Source organism: Eublepharis macularius, chromosome 4, assembly GCF_028583425.1.
Source record: "Eublepharis macularius isolate TG4126 chromosome 4, MPM_Emac_v1.0, whole genome shotgun sequence".
NCBI lineage: Eukaryota > Metazoa > Chordata > Lepidosauria > Squamata > Eublepharidae > Eublepharis > Eublepharis macularius.
The window spans coordinates 58,074,043-58,094,564 of NC_072793.1; the positions used below are offsets into that span (position 1 = coordinate 58,074,043).

Here is a 20,522-nt window from a genome sequence, read left to right on the forward strand (position 1 = left end):
CCATAACCCCCGTGCAGCCTCTGCTCTCCCGCTATCCTCAGGGCCCATGGGGGGGGAGACACCTGGCCCACTTGCTCCCAAACTTCCTTGCCACAGCCTCACACAGCCCTCACGTTGCTGCCTCCGCTGTCACAACCACAGGCAGTCTCACACCGCTGCAGCCTCCCGTGGCCCGGTCTCCACTGCCTGGATGCAGCCCACGCTGCCGACGCCACCACCAGCAGCGAGGTCTCTCACAGCTTGGTTGCTGCTGCTGACGGCGAGGTCTCGCGCAGCCCGCTCGCTCGCTCTCTTGTTGCCGCCGCTGGCGGTGAGGCCTCGTGCTGCTCGCTTGCTAGCCGCCGCCATCACTGCCGGCGAGGCCTCGTGCAGCTCACTTGATCGGCGCCGTCGTCAGCAAGGCCCCGCACAGCTCGGTCGCTTGCAGCCGTCGAGGCCCTGTGCGGCTCGCTTGCTCGCTCGATCACCCGCTCACCGCAGTCAAGGCCCCGCGCGGCTCACTTGCTTGCTCGCCGCTGTCGAGGCCAAAGCCTAGCACAGCCTACAAGACTGTGACTTCTGGTTGGCCCCTACGAGGAGAACACAGGCACGTCCGGCCTCCATGCCACCACGGGCCAAGTGCTGAGGGGTGGGGATCAGCTATCCGACCAGGGGCCCACGCCGGATGTGCCTGGGCGGAGTCACCTGCCACCTGGACACTCACCGCCCCTCCACAACATGGTGGCCACCATGCCGCTTCCCGCTCGCCTCCCCCCGCATCGCCTGCAACTCAGGCCCCCAGGTGAGTCTGGGAGCCGTTATATATCATAGAAAATCAGCCCAGCAGAAATCTGGAAACTAGTGGTTGAGTGGCACAAAGGCACAACCTTTTCTGTGATATGACATGATATATATATTATGACATGATAGAGCAAATTTTTGGTAGTAACAGCCTCCCATCTTACTCTCCTCTAGTCAGTCAGCTGCCAACTTTCTACTCATCTAAATGCCACGTCTACTTGGGAGATGAAAAAGACAATTCTCTTCACTCCCCCAGGCCTCTTTTTAAAGCAGTCCAGCAAGCCACACAGTTCCCAAACTCTTACAAGATTCCTTCTTGTCAGAATTCAGCCCCCATTTCTTGTTCCCAGGGCAACCAAAATGGTGGTCAAGCTCTCGCAAGATGAAGTAATCTTGTGAAAATTCAAGAAGTCCTACAGGGCATATGTAGCTTGATGTTTTTAAAAAGAGCAGGAGCAAAGAATAGATAAGGACTATTAGTTTCTCTGGCTCCTGGGTGGAGGAATCAGTGGAACCAAGCAGGTGGAGTGGCAGCAGATATTCCTGGTTTCTCAGGTTAGCCATCCCGAGAAACCAGGAATATCTGCCATCACTGCTCAAAGGGAGAAACTTGTGGTCTTTCATAGAAAAAAGGAAGCAGATACCTTGAAGCTTTATAATAGCCAGGGATACAAATCCTTATTCTCAGATGAGGAAGATTATAAGCTATGGTATGATGCCATAGCTAGTAAGTCTCTCAGCAGGAGTCCTCCAGAATCTAATCTTCAGAGCTCTCAGTTCAAGCACTGTTTTGTAAATGAGGCCGTATCCTGTACAGAGACCCCTATATCTTCACACTCTGAAAGACCTCTTTCAAGGAAGACTGTGGCTCAGTGGTAGAGGATCTGCTTGGTATGCAAATGGTCCCAGTTGAATCCCTGACATTTCCACCAAAAAGGATCAGGTAGTATGTAATGTGAAAGGCCTCTGCCTAAGATCCTGGAGACCTGCTGTAAGTCTGAGTAGACATTACTGAACTTGATGGAACAAGTGGTTTGAGTCCTGCATACCTTAAGTACCCCTTCTCCCATATGAACCTACCAATCTATTCAGGACATCTTTGGAGCCCTTTTTGGGTGTCCCCCACCATCTCAGGCTAGATAGGGGGAAACTTAAGAAAGGGCTTTTCAGTCATGGCACCCAAATGTTGGAACTCCCTCCCCAAGGAGATTAGTCTGTCTCCCTCTATCATTGTAATTCACCATCAGGTGAAGACTTTTTTGTTTTGTTTGGCATACCCCCAGTAACTGTTATTGGCCCTTTCCCCTGGCTTTGGTGTTATGTGTTTGTGCATTTATATGTTTTTAGTGAATTGTTTATTTTATATATACTTTATTTAAAATGCTTTTTTAATGTTGAAATGTTTTAATTTTCGCCACCTTGGGGAACTTATTTGGGTGGAAAGACAGCATTAAATATTTTAAATAAATAAATATCAGGCTTACATTTACAAGCTTCAGCTAGTTAGCTAGCAATGGCATCCACTGTGATCTGGCCGCTGTGGTGCATGCCTTGGTAACATCTAGATTAGATTGCTGCAATGTAGGCTATCCTACATGAGGCTATCCTTGAAAAGTATTCAAAAACTTCAATTGGTACAGAATGCTGCAGCCAGGATTTTGACTGAAATGGGTTTCAGAGACTGTCAGTGCAATTCTAAGTAGTGTTACTCCAGTCTAAGAGCCAAACTACAAGTGACGCCTGACACAGGTTGGACACTTGTGAGCTTCCCTCAAGTTTTGATGGGAAATGTAGGCAGCTTGGCGGAATGTTGGACAAGTGACAGTTGAAAAGTCCATTGGACAGCAGTCAGAGAGTCAAGCTGCAAGACCAGGATGCCTACATTTCCCATCAAAACTTGAGCAGACAAGTGTCCAACCTGTGTCATTTGTCACTGTAGCTTGGCTCTAAGCCCATTGAAATCACAAATTTAATCGCTGGGTCTGTTTTTTTTTAAAATGTATTTTATTCTTGTTTTTAAATTGGGTTATGGTTGTTTTATAATGTTCTGCTTTTAATAGTTAGCCTCTTTGGATGGATGGATGGATGGATGCATGCATGCATGCATGGAAGAAAGAAATATTTTGAACTCCATGATTCAGTGACGTACGCTTCTAATTCTAGATACATAGCTGTGTTAGTCTGTAGCAGGAGTCTAGTGGCACAATAGAGACTTAAAATTTTTTTGTGAGTCAGAACACAAAAGCTTATGATGGAATACATTTTATTAGTCCCCAAGGTGCCACTCTTGTTTTGTTCTGCTGTTTCTAACTAATGGCAGTGAAATAAGTCTCTCAAAGACTCTGTACTGGTGGAAGCTAGGCAGCTTGACACTGGTTATGTCTTAGCTTCACTTGTGACAGCTCCCCCTACTGATACTCAATGAGCCCCCTAAAGTGCTGTTCTCAGGAAACAGGGGGCACTCGAGAATGGTGTGTGTTGGGGAGATGAAGTGGGAGGGGAAATTGGTGAAAATTGACTCCCTCCTCCGTTGCTGGAAAATGACCTTTGGAATCAACCCAAAGCATTTTAAGTTGTAAGAAAATCTTGAAAAATAAAGGGGTGGGTGGGTTATGCTTTAATTTTTAAAATATTAGTCCAAAAATTACCAACAATGTTTTTAAATTTTTAAAAAAGACACACAGGAATAGAGTAGAAGTAGTTCAATCTGTGTCCTAATTTATGTCCATTCAGCTGTATAACTATGTTTTTAAAACATACTTACAAAAGAAGACCAGCTGTCAGCTTCTTCTTGTCTGAAGTCTATGAAAAGGCAACAACAAAAGGCTTCTTAACAGTTTATACATTTCCAAATGTATACAGTTGCTATTGTCAGTTGCTAATACCCTATAAGAAGAATTATGGTGGAGAACATGAGGACAGCTACTTCTCATATTTCACAAAGGAATGTTTACTACTTGGTAAGTAGTAGTATTAATTATATTAGTCATTAGTTGCCAGCTGAATGTTTGAAATGGGCTCCACTGAAAGTGTCGCATCTGAGGGGATGTGTGGTGATAGGAAAGCTCTATTGGTGCTGCTTAATTGATGGTGATACTTCACACATGTTGCAGGTTTCAAGTGATGAACATGCATGCGTGAACTCATCCCTATTGGAAGCAAAGGCATGAACTAAGAAACTAGGGCCGAATCCACATTACTTCCGCGCGTCCCGGTGTTGCACTAAATGTCCGCGAAACACCCGGAAGTATAGCGTCTTTCAAGCGCGATTCAGAAATCGCGCTTGAAAGACGCTATACTTCCGGGTGTTTCGCGGACATTTAGTGCAACACCGGGACGCGCGGAGGTAATGTGGATTCGGCCTAGTTGAGATAATTTATAAAAAGAGATTCATCTAAATTAAGTACCAATACATTACAAAAGAGTAAATGTTTTATCCCATACAGTGGGGAGTGTTCAGTGATGGAAGGTCTGTTAGATTTGCAATATAAGAGGATTTGTAGACATATAAATATGTGAGTTTTAGGTAACAAACATACTAGACTTTCTGTGATGAAAGTAATCAATTCAAGCTAAGCAATGGGGTTTCTGTTCATGCTGGAATTAGAGGCCTTGAACTAATGCTGACTCATTATTGATCAAATGGATACTGTTAAAAGAGAGGCAACAATTCAATAGAGTTCAAGAAATGCTGGTATTACAGATTTTGTGAACTGGAATCTTATGGAGTTAATTTAAGTACCATGTTTTGTGCCTTTTAGATAAATTGTATTGAATACAGTGGACTCCCTGATATTTCTTCTTCTTGGGAATCTAAGGGCCAAGCTACAAGTGACGAATGACACTTGAACGGCAAGTGTATTTCTCCCTGTTCACTTGCCCTCCACTCAATCCACTTGCTGTTCAAGTGTCATTCGTCATGTGTAGCTTGGCCCTAAATCTAAAAGACTGATTGATGAAGGTCTATTCCAAACGTTGCGTATGTAATCATGATATATTTACTGACAAATAATATTATATCTAGTATCATAAAACTGTAGTATAAAAACTGCCAATGCAACATTCAGGCAGGCAGTTTTGACTGAGCCCACTTGGTTGGGGAGGGTGGGCTATAAATTTAAGTAAGTAAGTAAGTAAGTAAGTAAGTAAGTAAGTAAGTAAGTAAGTAAGTAAGTAAGTAAATAAATAAATAAATAAATAAATAAATAAAATAAACTTTTTGACTAAGTTTTATATAAATGTTTTATCACTCTTTGAGCAGCTTTATTTGTATGCAGATCTTCTCTGAAATTTTTTTCAGCGAAAGTCCAAATTGGAAGAGAATTCATGCAGAGCCACATCAATATGGATCACATATGTTTTTTTCCCCTCCCGATATATCTAATGAATAAATACTGCCAGGCTATAAAACACTTCCACCCTTTTGAACCCAAAGTCATTCTTGCTGATAACATTTCTCTGAACAAAACTATAGTTGGTCACAATATCTGACCACAAGTAAACCCATAAATAGAAAGTTCATTTACCTGTATTTTGAGGAACTTTCTGTGTATATGTACTGTAATAATATTGGGGAGAAAATGAGAACAATTAAACATTTTCACATTTTGACTATAAAAATACCAAAGGCATAACTATACCTAGCTGAAATTATCCATCATGTATCTAAACAAACATGCATTTTATTTTATCTCCAACCCTTTTTATCAAAAACAGCAAAAAAAAATGATGCTTGCAGTTTTGACATAATCCTCTCAGAGTGCTGAACACCCAGAAGAAAAAAACTGCCTGAATTCTGATGAAGAATTAATAGGCTTGGAACTGCAATTGAATTGCTTGTTGTACCCTACTAACTAGCCAGTTGGCTCATCTTTGCTCCATTTTATGAAGCTTTGTGGTTTTACGTTGCTTTGAGGTTTTGGAGAAGTGACATAAAATTTGACAAGGAAAGGAATATTGGCAACCCATGAAGACAGATTATTGAGCAGAGCTATGAAATATATATATATATATCTCAAAAGTGGTAATTAATGCATTGAGACCTGGGATGCATCTATTCAATAACAAAATATGTATTAAATCATTTCAGTTAGAAAGATGAGGACTGTATTGTTACACACACTTATTTGATAGTAAGACCCATTGAATATAGAGATTAACTGCTGAGTAAAAATGCACAGAATTGGATTGTAGGATGTTTAAGGCACAATAATATTAGTCCCATCAGTTACTACTACCACATAACAGCTTTGCTGCATATATACCATTCCTGTTACTGTGGACAAAAATGATATGATATCAGTTCCCTTATCACAGTTGTGATAGTAGAGATCTGGTTGCTTTTCAAAGATCCCAACAGTTTCATCTGTATCCCAAGTCATTGGAGTTAAGCCAGTTTAGTCCTACTGAAGCAAATGAAACATGCATCTGGAGCTAGTGTAAAGGTAAAGGTAGTCCCCTGTGCAAGCACCAGTCATTACTGACCCACAGGGGGACGTCACATCACGATGTTTTTTTGGTAGACTTTTTATGGAGGGGGGGGGGGTTTGCCATTGCCTTCCCCAGTCATCTAGTGACATTTATTTATTTATTTATTTATTTTCTTCATTTATATGCCACTTTGCTATCCAATGGGGACCCCATGTGGCTTACATCATTCTCCCTTTCTCTATTTTATCCTCACAACAACACTGTGAGGTAGATTAGGCTGAGTAAGAGAATGTGATTGATCCAAGGTCACCTAGTAAACTTTGATGGCTGAATGGGGATTTGAAGATGAGTATACCACATCCTAATCCAACACTTTAACCACTACATCATGCTGGCTCTCAAATAAGGCTTACTTCACACAATGTGTTCACTATTGAAATGTAAATTAGTTTAAATTTCCTTTCTACCAACTGGCTGATTTGCCATTCTCTAGAGATAATCTCTGCTAAACAACTACCTATGAAGGTTAAGGGAGAAAGTGTCAAAGGAGGATTATATCTGAACATCAAGAAGACAGAAGTAATGATTACTGAGGAATTAAACAATTTTAAGCGCAACAATGAAGGAATTAAAATTGTTAAAAGATTTTCTATTTCTTGGTTCAATCATCAACAAAACAAGGAGACTGCAACCAAGAAATCAGAAGGAGATTGAGACTTGGAAGGGCTACCATGAAGGAACCAGAAAAGATCCTTAAGGATAAGGATGTGTTGCTGGGGAACAAGATAATTCATACTATGGTATTCCCCTTTACTATGTATGGATGGGAAAGTTGTACAATGAAGAAAACTGACAAGAAGAAAATTGATTCATTTGAATTGTGGTCCTGGAGGAGAGTTTTACGGATACCATGGACAAATAAGTGGGTTCTAGATCAAGTCTACCCAGAATTCTTCCTAGAAGCTTAAATGATGAAACTTTTATCACATTGTGAGAAGACAAGACTCACTGGAAAAGACAGTATTTCTAGAAAAGAGGGAAAGCAGTAGGAAAAGAGGAAGACACAAAATGAGATGGCTTGATTGAATAAAGAAAGCTGCAGCCTCCAGTTTGTAAGATCTGAGAAAAACTGTTAATGATACGACATTTTGGAAGTTGTTAATTCATAGGGTTATAATAGGTTGGAAGCAACTTGATGGCATATAACACACACAAATTAATATTGGTCTTTAATAAAGGATATGAAATTATTTACCCCTCTATGAGATCCCACAACCCCACTCCAGTTCACTGAATTCTGTAAGTGGAAGCAGGGAACCTAGCATCATGGTGACATCATATGTTTTATGTATTGTCGAAGGCTTTCACGGCCGGAGAACGATGGTTGTTGTGGGTTTTCCGGGCTGTATTGCCGTGGTCTTGGCATTGTAGTTCCTGACGTTTCGCCAGCAGCTGTGGCTGGCATCTTCAGAGGTGTAGCACCAAAAGACAGAGATCTCTCAGTGTCACAGTGTGGAAAAGATGTAGGTCATTTGTATCTACTCAGGAGGGGTGGGGTTGAGCTGAGTCATCCTGTAAGAGTTTCCCAGGGTGTGGAATGCTAATGGCGGGAGGCTTCACTGTATCCTGAGGAGGTTCTTTTGCATATGGATTGGTACTTGATGTGCTAATCTTCTCTGCAGGGCTATTGTCGGGGATAGAATGTTTTGTTAGCCTGGTGTTTTTCAGAACTGGAAACCATGCTCTGTTCATTCTTAAGGTTTCTTCTTTCCTGTTGAAGTTTTGCTTATGCGTGTGAATTTCAATGGCTTCCCTGTGCAGTCTGACAAAGTAGTTGGAAGTGTTGTCCAGTATTTTGGTGTCCTGGAATAAGATACTGTGCCCTGTTTGAGTTAGGCTATGTTCAGCCACTGCTGATTTTTCAGGTTGTCCAAGTCTGCAGTGTCTTTCATGTTCTTTTATTCTTGTCTGGATGCTACGCTTTGTGGTCCCGATGTAAACTTGTCCACAGCTGCAGGGTATACGGTATACTCCTGCAGAGGTGAGGGGGTCTCTACTGTCTTTTGCTGATCGTAGCATCTGTTGTATTTTTCAGGTGGGTCTGAATACTGCTTGAAGGTTATGCTTTTTCATAAGCTTTCCCATCTGATCAGTAATTCCTTTGATATATGGCAAAAACACTTTTCCTGTAGGAGACTGTTTTTCCTTGGTTGTTTGATTCATCCTGGGTTTGATTGCTCTTCGGATTTTATTTCTGGAGTAGCCATTTGCCTGAAGTGCGTGGTTTAGATGATTAATTTCCTCATTGAGAAAGTGCGGCTCACATATCCGTCTTGCACGATCCACTAATGTTTTCATTATGCCTCTTTTCTGTCGGGGGTGGTGATTGGAGTTTTTGTGTAAGTACCGATCAGTGTGAGTTGGTTTCCTGTAGACCTTGTGACCTAACTGAAAGTTTGCTTTGCGGATGACCAAGGTATCCAGGAATGGGAGTTTTCCCTCGATTTCTTTCTCCATTGTGAATTGTATGTTCAGGTGGATGTTGTTGAGATGATTCAAAAACCCCATCAATTCTTCCTCCCCATGGCTCCAAATGAACATTCTATCCCCGACAATAAACATTCTATCCCCGACAATAGCCCTGCAGAGAAGATTAGCACATCAAGTACCAATCCATATGCAAAAGAACCTCCTCAGGATACAGTGAAGCCTACCGCCATTAGCATTCCACACCCTGGGAAACTCTTACAGGATGACTCAGCTCAACCCCACCCCTCCTGAGTAGATACAAATGACCTACATCTTTTCCACACTGTGACACTGAGAGATCTCTGTCTTTTGGTGCTACACCTCTGAAGATGCCAGCCACAGCTGCTGGCGAAACGTCAGGAACTACAATGCCAAGACCACGGCAATACAGCCCGGAAAACCCGCAACAACCATCATATGTTTTATTTTACTTTCTATTACTGAAGGAAAAAAGGAGACACACAAAACAATTATTTAAGTGGAAATTATAGGATTCTCACAGTGCAATCCAGAATGTGTGTGTGTGAGAGAGAGAGTGAGAGTGAGAGAGAGCAAGAGAGAGCGCACCAGAGAGAAAAAGGTGTACCTCAGAGATATGCCAACATAGAACCCCATTGTCACTGTGATGACAGTTGCTGGGGGAGGGGGGCTGGCAGTAGGGTCATTATGTTGAATTCTCTTAATTCCTCTTTGCTGAATTTCTTTCTGAAATCCAGTAATCCTTTTATATTCCTCTTTTTAGGAATCTGAATCAGTTTCAGATCAATTCCTCTTTCATGAAGAGGAAGATTCAATTTAGATCTCTAAGACATAAGGTATTTATTTATATACTATGAGCAAGTTGAAAAATTAAGAACAAGGTGAGAATTAAAAGAAATAATTAAACATAAACCAGGACTTGTCTGAGCATATCCTTACTGCATCAGACTGCTTTTACCCTTTGTATTGTATTTCAGTGGCATGACAATAGCAGAAATCCACAGGTGAGGAAATCTACACTGTCACATGGTGAAAAAAATTCAAAGATAAATGAATAAGAAACCAAAGAGAATTTCTGTTTTGAAAGAAGAAGAGAGAATAAGAGGATCCAATTGCTATATTTAAAAGTGAAATTTTCAGAAAAAGAAATTCCACCTCCCTCCCCCAACACTCTAGCTGGTAGGGATGCTGGCAGCCCCATATTCATGCTGCCAGCACAGTCCATTGCCAGGGTGTCCCCTCTTCAGTCTAGGGACTGACCACATTTGGGGCCTGGAGTGACTGGCAGCTGTGCCTAGTGGAACGGCTTCCGAAACTCCCATGACATCTATCTCCTTGCAGAATATGAGCATTACACAACAGCAGCACACCCAGAGATTGAGCAGAGAATTTGAAATCCAACTCCGCACAGGGGACAGGTAATTGTCCATTGAATGGCTTCCCTGAAAGGGATCCCTGGCAAATGGTGCCCCCATCTGTACTGGTGGAGAACTTCCGACCCTGCAGCTGTTCTGCAGGCATGGCTGTAGCAGCCATGTCCTCTGGGCTGTCTGTCATCATTACCTAAGTCTCTTTTTGGCATCTGTGCAGGCTGTGATTCAGCAAGGGGGAGACCTGGGAGGATGACATTCCCAGCACAGTATGGGATGACTGTGGTGACTGGTATGGATCCTGCCACTCTGCCATGGGGCTGCCATCACATTGGCTCCTGCACCAATCTGGATCCTCATATGACATGTCTGCCTCATTCACAGTCATGCCATGATAGAAAGGGCTTGCCTTATCATCCCATGGCTCCCTGGAGCAGCTTGCAAAGGAGCAGCGGCTATACTGGACAGAAGGAGTTTGCAATTTTGCCCATCAGACCTTGTTACTGTTTCCTTTCTGCTGTTCAATAAAGTCTGGAGTGTTCAAAAGCTGTGTCCCTGTCTGTTCAGTCTTGGATAGCTGACACCTGCCCCCACCCCCCTCATACCAAGCCATAACAAGTCTGCTAGGGTAAACTAACCAGTTTTGTTGTTTTTCTCTCTTCTTGAACATTTCTATATCTGTACCCTTTTGCACTTCTGTTAATAAACTCCTTGGTGTTTCTTTTTCCTGTGTTCTTTGGAGATTTGAAAGTTTGTCTTAATCCAGTAGTTTGGCCCATTTTGGCTACAGCTTCCTAAATAATTTTTTGGAACTCAGTCTTCAGGCGCCCTATTCTGCAAGCCTGACTTTAAAACCTTGTAGGGCTGGCAACTTGCCTCTCGGTTCTACAGCGGAGGGTTTAGTCAGAGAGGCTGGTGGCAATGAACCATTACTCTGGAAGTGAGGATTCACTCCCAGTTTTGAGTGTTTCGCTCTGGTCCTCCCACTCAGGGCATCTTGTAGATATAGCCATCTTTGACATGGCTTCAAGTCTTAACCTATGCTGCCAGCCATGTCTTTTTTTAATGATTGCATTTATTCCTTTATTTAACTCAAATAAACAATGATACAAAGTAGAAGAAACTGTGAAACTGAAATACAGACAGGAAAAAATAATAAAATTAACCATAAAAAGGAGTAATCGAAACAACACTTAGCAATCTGCTACAACCCAGGAATCATAATAAACAAGCTTCTAATCTTCATTGCATTGAGGGGATTACATCTTTAGCACATGAAAAATCCAGAACTGGTTTCCAGATTTTATCAGACTCAAATAAAGGAACTGACAACCATGTCAAAGAGATATCATCATGGGTTCAATCCTTCATTGATTGGTCAAGCTGGCCAGGCCACACAGCAGGCAGGTAGTCTTAAAGCTTCTACTCACGTTCTAGTTCTATCCTTCCTATGGATCAGATCCCGTCTAGGGAATCAGACTTTTGGATGCTATTCTTGTAGAGATGGTTGGTGGTGGAAGCCTGTAACTGCCCTGCCTTTGTTCTCTGGACTTGGAACTCTTAGGTTTTGCTTGGACTTTTGTGCTCTAGCTGAAAGGTAACATCTGGTTTAGGACCGAAAGCCTTTACTGTGATTCCTAGCTTAGTTACTTAGCTTCTTGTTATTTTCTTATGCTATGTACACATGTACAATTTGTATCTTCTTGTGCTTCTTTTTAAAAACTTTATGTCATATTTTGTAGAGTTATTTGGGTTTGTGATGCTTCAATATGAATCCAGCACTTTGGTCACTTTGCCATAGCTACCCATGTAATTGTTTTGTGGAATTCAGTCTACAAAATGCCCTACCTTGCAGGGCTGAATTCTATTTGGTTTAATACCTTGCAGGATTTGGAATTTGCCCCTTGATCACAAGTTGAGGGCTAGTCAAAGAGGCTGGTAGTGACATTACCCTTCTGGAAGTGAGGCTTTGCTTTCAAGCTTTGAGTGCTTTGATTTTTGATCCCCATATGAAAACTGCCCTGTGCGACAGGGAGGTTTCTAGACCTAACTTTTAAAAAACCAGAATGTGGAGTTTGTTCCTCACTTTGGCAATAGCTAGGAAATAGAATTCCAGGCTGAGCTGTGCCCAGAACTTCAAAATTGTCTAGCCACTGGAGCTAAACCCTCAACCCACTCTTTAATGAGGGAAAGAAACTAATTTATGCTGCCTGAACTCCCAGTGGCGTAGCATGGGTTTGGAGTGCCCGGGGCAATTCCTGGGCTTCACATGTGCGCATGCAAAGAGTGTGCATGCTCCCGGGACTGCACAATGATGTTACTGGAAGTGACGTCATTGCGCAGGGCTCGGGATCACTCGCACGATTTGGGCTGCTCACCTCCCTGCCCCCATCAGGCAGCCCTCCATGGCAGCCACCTGTGCTGCCACCACCTGCTCAGCACACTCCTCAGCTACAGGACAGCCAGCTCAGTACTTAGCGAGCTGGCTGCCTTGTCGGCGCAGCAGGTGGCCTCCCACAGAGTGCAGGCTGTCCTCGATGCCGCACCTCATGGCCCCCCCCCAATTATGCACTCGGGGCAATCGCCCCTCTCGCCCCTCACTGTGAACTCCTTGTGGATGAAATGGTGTTAGATAGGATTTTTATTGAGGTTCTTGAAAGTTGCTCTGCATTAAACTCTGAAGTCCAAGTCCTAATGAAGTCCAAGTCCTAATGAAAGAATTACACAATAACATGAATAATTATCATGATTGTATGTGATGACAGTATCCATGGTAAACTTACCAAAGTATGGGAAAATATGTACACAAGCACTTTACTTACATTAATAACTATTACTAAATGTTTAATTAATCTGTTGTCAGTATGGTGAGATTTCATATTCATTCACTGAGCATGATTTAGTAATCAAATCTATGGTGCCTTCTCAACAGTACTCAGTCATCTGGAAAAGAATTATCTCTATTCTGTAACAACAACAAAATACTATATTACTTTTCCTACCGTTTTGGAAAAATACTTCTTCTTTCTTCATTTCGGTTTATATCCATACTTAGTTTACTTAGAATTCTAAGATTAAAAAAGAAATAAAAGAACATTGCATTACCAAATTGAGCAGAGATTCTTTAAAGAAGAATCTTGGAAATCATTCAGGCAAAGTGAAGCATTTTATGTTTCCCTAAGTACAATGGGAGAGAATTAAGCACATGTTGTACCACCTGATGAAATCAATGAGATTAAAATATGCTTAATTTTGGCTGAACTGTGCCAATATTTTTTCGTAAATGGTTTTGGTGGTGAATTTAGTTCTAGGATGGGAGTGAGACAAAACCAACATTGTTTTCTATTACTTTTTCTCAACCCCATCACCAACAAACACGCTCTTCAGAGCTGAAATGATAAAGATTAGAATCATTTTAACAGGACATCTTAAACATGGTTTTAGTGACCAGAATTGCAACAACACTGTGCTGCAACAGGAGACAACAAAAAGTTTAATTTGAAACAAAATCCATATTAAACTTCATCTATTAAATGACTACCAACTATAATGTATGCCAATTAAGGTAAATAATCAGTTTTAATATTTATTTATTTATTTATGATATATATTCTGCCCTCCCCACACCAGCAGGCTCAGGGCGGGTTACAAACACATTCAAATTAAAATACATAAAACCATTAATATAAGTTAACAACCATAAAAACATCCAGAATTATAAAATGTAAAATACATATAAACATGAACATAGCAGCACAAAAATCCAACCGACCCAGCCTTGATCATCTCCAGAGCATCTTAACAGTAAAGGAGATTACTAAATGGGGGTATTGTTAGTGGGGAGGGCCTATTCCACCATCAGCCAGCCAGGGGGGCTCCACCTAGCACCGCCCATATGCCTGGCGGAATAGCTCCATATTGCAGGCCCAGCGGAAAGATGACAAATCCTGCCGGGCCTTGGTCTCATTAGACAGAGTGTTACACCAGGCTGGGGCCAGGACCGAAAAGGCCCTGGCCCTGGTTGATGCCAGGCAGGCCTCCCTGGGGCCTGGGGCCTTTAGTAGATGTTTCTCACTAGCGCAAAGAGTTCTCTGGGGTTCATATGGGGAGAGGCAGTCCTGCAGATACGCCGGTCCCAGTCCTCATAGGGCTTTATTGGTTAATACCAAAACCTTGAACCTGATTCGGTACTCTACCGGTAACCAGTGCAGCTGATGCAGTGCTGGCATTATATGCTCACGCGTTGACAATCCTGTGATGACACACACCACCGCATTCTGCACCAGCTGTAACTGCCGGATCAGGTTCAGGGGAAGCCCTGTGTAGAGTGTGTTACGGTAGTCTAACCTAGAGGTGACCGTTGCCTGGATCACTGTAGTCAAGTCGCGGGACAAAAGATACAAGGCAAGCTGCCTGGACTGTCAAAGATATAAAATGAGGACCTGGCAACTGCAGTGTCATGGACCAACCTGGCCCAGTGGAGCAGAGAGACTCAGAGGACTCTTCTGAGGAAGAGGCAGCTGGTGAACCTGACCCAGATCCACAGCCAGTGGCAGAGGCACTGCAGGAGGAGGCAGGCTCTGAAGGCTCAGATACTGATCCACAGCCAGGTCCCAGCACATTGGTTCCTCAGCTTCCCAGCCCTGGGCTGGCAACAGAAAGCCAGGGGCAGGCCAGCTCTCCCCCTTCATCACCAGAGCCTCGGGAGCGCTGCCAGAGGAGGGCTAGAAGAGCCCTCCAAGCCAGAAGGCGCAGTGCCAGGCTAGCAGCACAGCACCGGCCCAGCATCATTAGTGATGACGAGTGCTCGCAGGAGCAGGACTGAGACAGCCGGCAGGTGCATGCTATAGCACAAGCAGCTGAGCACTGTGAGGCTTAAAAGCAGCCGAAGAGGGAGTGGCTGCGTGGAAGCAACGAATCTGCTCACTACTGACCTTGCTGCTGTTTGGAACTGATTCTCTTGTCCCTGACCTTGGCCTGTTCCTGTGGATGTGTTTTTGGAATCCCCCTTTGGACTTGAAGCCGTGAGTGTGCCCAGTTGGTGCCTGAACCTTGGAACTGGGTGCTGCCCTGCTCAGACAACTTGGGAGTTATCCCTTGCCTGCTGCCAGTGTGAGTCTGCATCAGGACATGCAGTGATCTGAGCCTCCATTGTCAAGGAGGCATCCAGGATCATCCCCAGACTCTTGACTCTCGGAGCTGGCGTAAGTACCGCCCAATTGAGTGCAGGGAGCCAGGGTCCCGAATCCACATTTCCACGATTCAAGTACATGATCTCTGTCTTCGCAGGGTTTAACTTCAGCCGACTTTGCCTCAACCATCCAGCCACAGCTTCAAAAGCATGTTGCAGGACATCTGGGGCAGATCCAGGCTGGCTGTCCATCAACAGATATAGCTGAGTGTCATCCACATATTGGTGGCACCCAAGCCTGAAACTCCACACCAACTGGGCGAGGGGGTGCATATAGATATTAAACAATAATGGGGAGAGTATCACCCTCTGCGGCACACCACATACTAGCGGCCAACGGGATGATAACTTATCCCCTAGCGCCACCCTCTGGCCTCGACCATGAAGAAAAGAGACGAGCCACTGTACTACTGTTCCCTGAATTCCCATGTCAGCGAGGGGTAGGTCAAAAGGTCATATTTAATCATGTCAAATGCTGCTGAAAGATCTAATAAAATCAGCAGTGCCGATCCACCTCAATCCAGGTGTCTGCAAAGATCAGCAATGTCTCCACCCAGTGTCCCAGACGAAAACCAGACTGGAAGGGATCTAGGGCTGAGGTTTCATAATAGACTTATGTTGTTCCCTCTTTCTTATAATTCATTTAATTATACTAATTATTGAATGCATGATTTCATAGGTATTAGGCAGGAACCTTAACTGAGAAGAGAAGTTTTTCCAAGTCTATATAAAATGCTGACAAAATTAAAGTTATTTCTTTATCTAAATAAGATGTTTAGTCATTGAGGATGCACTCTTAGGATGGCAACTATGCCTCTGTGTCAACAAAACACAGAGATATGCTGGTGTAAATCATATATTTAGTGAGTCAAATAACTGATTCTACCTGCTTCTGGTGTGCTGTGGAGACACTCTTGCTCGCTTCCCTGCTCTGATGTTCATTCAACCCATTATAACCTTGTCCACTTATATTAAGGTTGCCAGGTCCCCCTGGCAACCAGCAGGTGTGCAGGGACTTAATGGGTTACAAGAGGGACTCACCTGTGATAAGACACACTTGCCCTCTTCTCTGTCCTGGTGTTTAACTTGGTTTAACTAGATTGCCAGGTTCCCTCTGGCAACCAGCGGGGAGGGGGGTAGGACTTACTGGATTGTGGGGGATCTCACAGGTGAGGTCATCATGTTGCCAGCACTGACATCACTCCAGTGACATCATATATTTTTGCTGGAATAACAGAGTATCCCTGCCATCCCAAGGCAATGTGCTGATATCACTTCTGAGTGCACAGGAAGTGATATCAGTGCATTGGGATGCTCCTGATGTCTGTTTCCCAACATCTCCCCCCCCCCTTACAGGCCAGCTGAGTGGATGCCCACTGGTGATGGGAAACCCCACCACTAGTAGGTGAATAGTAAGCCTCTTATATACCAAGGAAGACTCTTATATACCAAGGAAGAGGGATAAACAAAAACAGAACTTCATTTATTTCTCTGTAGGGGCAAAGAAAGGTTTTGGTGTTCAGGAATAAAGTGCATATAATTGTAGATGTGGGGAAGACTTAAGCTGGAGAAATCAGTGTCACTAATGGATGAGTTATTACAGAGATAAAAAGTCAGACAGAAATTGCCAGCCTACCATATGAGAGTAAAACAGCCAAATTTCTCCCATGTTTTCCAACCTAGTTCAAGATTTTTGGAGCTTTTACCACGTGGTCTGAAATCTGCCCCTCTACCCATGAACACTATACTTAAGAGCTCACAATTATTAGGTGTCTTTCCAGGCCCCACACCAGAGCCTGTCTGCTTCTTCCTGAGGGCAGACCACGAGATTTCGGCCCACCTGGGCAGCAGCATTGCAGCTTGGATGGGGGGCACGTTTGCAGCCCTGGAAGAAGGAAAGGCAGCTGGGCATTTCCTAGGCATCTGAGGGCTTTGCTGGATTGGCGGAGCTAAAGGCATATTTGCCTGCACTGCCCTTCCCCAGCACACAGTTGTCTTTGTTCCTCGGCCTGAGCAGAGCATGCTTCAAGCCCAGCTCCTCTGAGGCTGGTTTTATTGAAGGCCCTCATGTCTAGGCAACAGTAGCCACCTTGGAGAAGCTGTGCTATTCCCCTGCTTGCTACCTTCAACTCCAGCTTGCTACCTTCAAACTCCAGGATGAGAGACAGGCCCCAGCGCCAGGTTCAGTGGTTTGGCAGGGATTTTTTCCCTTTTCCTTATTTACATTTGGGGCTTGTTGTCTATCTTCAGGAGGGCTAAAGCAGGGTGAGACCCAGCCCCTGTAGGCCTCTGGCCTACCTAGGCTCCTCTCCCCTCCTTCCCATTTTACTTTATTAGGAGAGAGTACTTCCAGCAGCAGCAGCTATAGACTTTGCTGTAGGCGACAGCGGTGAATTGCAGCCATCTGAGGGGCGGATTGCTTCATATACTATTGCCACGGGCTTAACAGGGTGGATGCTGGTGGCCCCCCTCCCTGTCTGGCCTTTTCCCTCCCCTCCACCCCTGTTTACACTTTGGAGGCTTGGGGTAGTCTCATGCGGATAGGATGGCAGGCCCTCTGGCCTTAGCAGGCCTTGTTACTTGAGGGAGGCTAGAACTGGTAGTGTGGGCTGGTGGCCATCTTTTATTAGGGCTACTAGAGAGGTGTGGTTAGCAGTGGCCATTATGTGATGCTGGGGCAGCCATCTTTGTTTAGGGCATCTTATTGGGCAGCAGCCATTTTTTGGGTCATCCAATAGATGGCCATTTCACTTCTGTACCCAGTTTAACCATGCCGCCCTAGAAAGGCCAAAGAAAGCCCAAAGGCAAACTGCCACCAAAGAGGCAAGCCCCTGAAAGTGCTGTGCTGGTGCTGTCCTCCTCTGATAGAAGGAGTCCTTTAGTAGTAGAGTTGTCAACTCCAGGTGGTGGCTGGAGATCTCCCGGAATTACAACTGATCTCCAAGCCACTGAGCTCACTTCCCCTGGGGACAATGGCTGCTTTGGAGGATGAACTCTGTGGTATTGTACCCTGCTGAGGTCTCTCCCCACCTAGGGCCACACCCTCTCCAGGCTCCCCCCCCCCAAAGTCTCCAGGAATTTCACAATTTAAAGCTGACAACCCTATCTAGTAGACATGATATACTGGATTGCATTGCAGCCCATGTACAGTTCAAAGGGGTCTCGAGGCCAGGATCAGGTCAGCCCAAGAGGCTGGAGTCAGCTGCTCTGTGTAGGGTTGCTAGCTCCAAGTTGGGAAATTCCTGGAGATCTGGGGGTTGAAACCTGGAGAAACTTGGAGAAAGTGGGGTTTAGGGAGGGAAGGGACCTTGGAATGGCATAATTCCATAGAATCCACCCCCCAAAGTATCCATTTTCTCCAGGTGAACTGATGTCTGTGGCCTGGAGACCAGTTGTAATTCCGGGAGATCTCCAGCCACTACCTGGAGGCTGGCAACCCTAGCTCAGTGTTAACAAGATTTTCTGCTCTAGAAGGACCTTCTGCCATAGGTGAGCATGAGGAAAGGGACATGCTGGTGGTGGAAGGTGCAGCAATGGCTTTTTCACTTGATGTGATATCAAAAGAACAGTCATAATGACTGGGGTGGGGTGGGGGGTCCCAAGACAATCCTTTTTGAATTTTTTGAAGGAGACTGTTTCAGACATGGTTGAGACATGACATCCCACTTACAGCCACCAAACTCTCTATTGCACCAAATGAGAAAAAATCTAAACCTCTTTCTTTCATGGATTGGTATCAGAAGATTTGGAAACTCATGCAAATAACAAAATTACCATACTAGCTAAGGTCCAAGGAAATATAAGTACTGTTCTTCATCATTTTTGAAAGGTGGTGAATGTGTATGATGTGTTGGAAAAGTAAGTCTCATGATGAGATAATGTCTTATGCAGCTTTTAATTCTATCTAAAAATTTGTATACTGGAAGTTATTTTTGCTGTTATTTTATATAATTAAAAACCAACAACAGCAGCAGCAGCAGCAGCAACAACAACAATAATGGCTTATGCAGCTTTTAATTCTATCTAAAAATTTGTATACTGGAAGTTATTTTTGCTGTTATTTTATATAATTAAAAACCAATAATAATAACAATAACAACAACAACAGTATGCTTATGTACCACTCATCAAGACACATTAGTGTCCACTCAGAGCAGTGAACAAAGTCAGTGTTATTACTATCCCACCAAGAGAGCTAAGAAGCTGGGGCTAAGAGGAATTGCTTACCCAAGGCAACTTGCTGAGCTCATGGCAATAGTGGGATTTGAACCAACAGAATGCTGATTCACATCCCAACCATTTAACCACTATGCTACAGTAGCTGGCTGCTTTGATGCTGAGTCATACTCTTACTGTATCTTAGCCAGTCTGAAGAAGTTCTATCTGGAAAATCCCTTGACTACTTGGAGCATCTGATTGCACCAATCTTGAGTTAATGTCAAAGCGCATGACCTACTTTTACTGGCAAAGTAAAAGGAAAGCCCCTTCTCTGTTTCTCTGTAAAAATAACAGCTTACTAATGTGCTAAATCCATTTTGGCGCTGTTCTATTAAAAGACAACCTTGATCCAACGTACCTATTTTGTTCTACCTTTATTTCAAGAAGCTTTGGGAAGTGTGCATTGTGCTCTCTCTTTTCTTCACAATAACCTGCAGAACAGGTAAGGAAGAGAGATAGTAATGGTCCTAAGGCACTCAGGGTTAGGGAGAGATTTGCTCCTGAGTCTCACTGGTAGTTTTATTGTTACCTAACACTGGTCTTAGAAAAAATACGTAATGTTTTACTATATGACAGCTACTGGTGTTTCAAAGAAGGAGTTGCTCAGAATGTTTTCAAGAAAAGGACATTTCATAAGGGATTTAGATACTTTGGCCTACTGCTTTGGGCTTCAGGCACTGGGACAACAATGACTGAGTAGACCATTGGCCTCTTGGTAGATCTCAGCCAAATCACTAGATCTGTTTCTCATAGTAAAATAGAAACAGTTATGATTTACATGACAGGGCTCACCTTAAAGATACAGTGGATTATGAGTTTTACATATTTTGCCTCTTGCTATGTGATATAAAGATCTTTACTATTGCCTTTATTTTGGGGGAAAATGTGTATCTATGTACACCTTTAAAAGCTGAAGGCAGGTTCCCTAGCTGGATGAGGAACGATATGAAAGAGTTCCATGTTCACTCTTATCCTCAAGATCACCTGTGCTGTATTTAGTATCCCCTCACTCCCTCTTTTCTTCA

General features: G+C 43.6%; 1 protein-coding gene across 1 annotated transcript in view; it reads right to left on the bottom strand.

Moving 5' to 3' along the window:
- The window catches only part of LCP2 (lymphocyte cytosolic protein 2), a 71,626-nt gene that overhangs the window by 26,574 nt on the left and 24,530 nt on the right, over positions 1–20,522 (bottom strand). The window contains exons 4-6 of the mRNA XM_054977875.1: positions 13,091–13,156; positions 5,307–5,338; positions 3,545–3,582 (exon numbers count right to left, since the gene is read on the bottom strand). Coding sequence (XP_054833850.1) covers positions 3,545–3,582; positions 5,307–5,338; positions 13,091–13,156 — 136 coding nt within the window. The remainder of the gene's footprint in view (positions 1–3,544; positions 3,583–5,306; positions 5,339–13,090; positions 13,157–20,522) is intronic.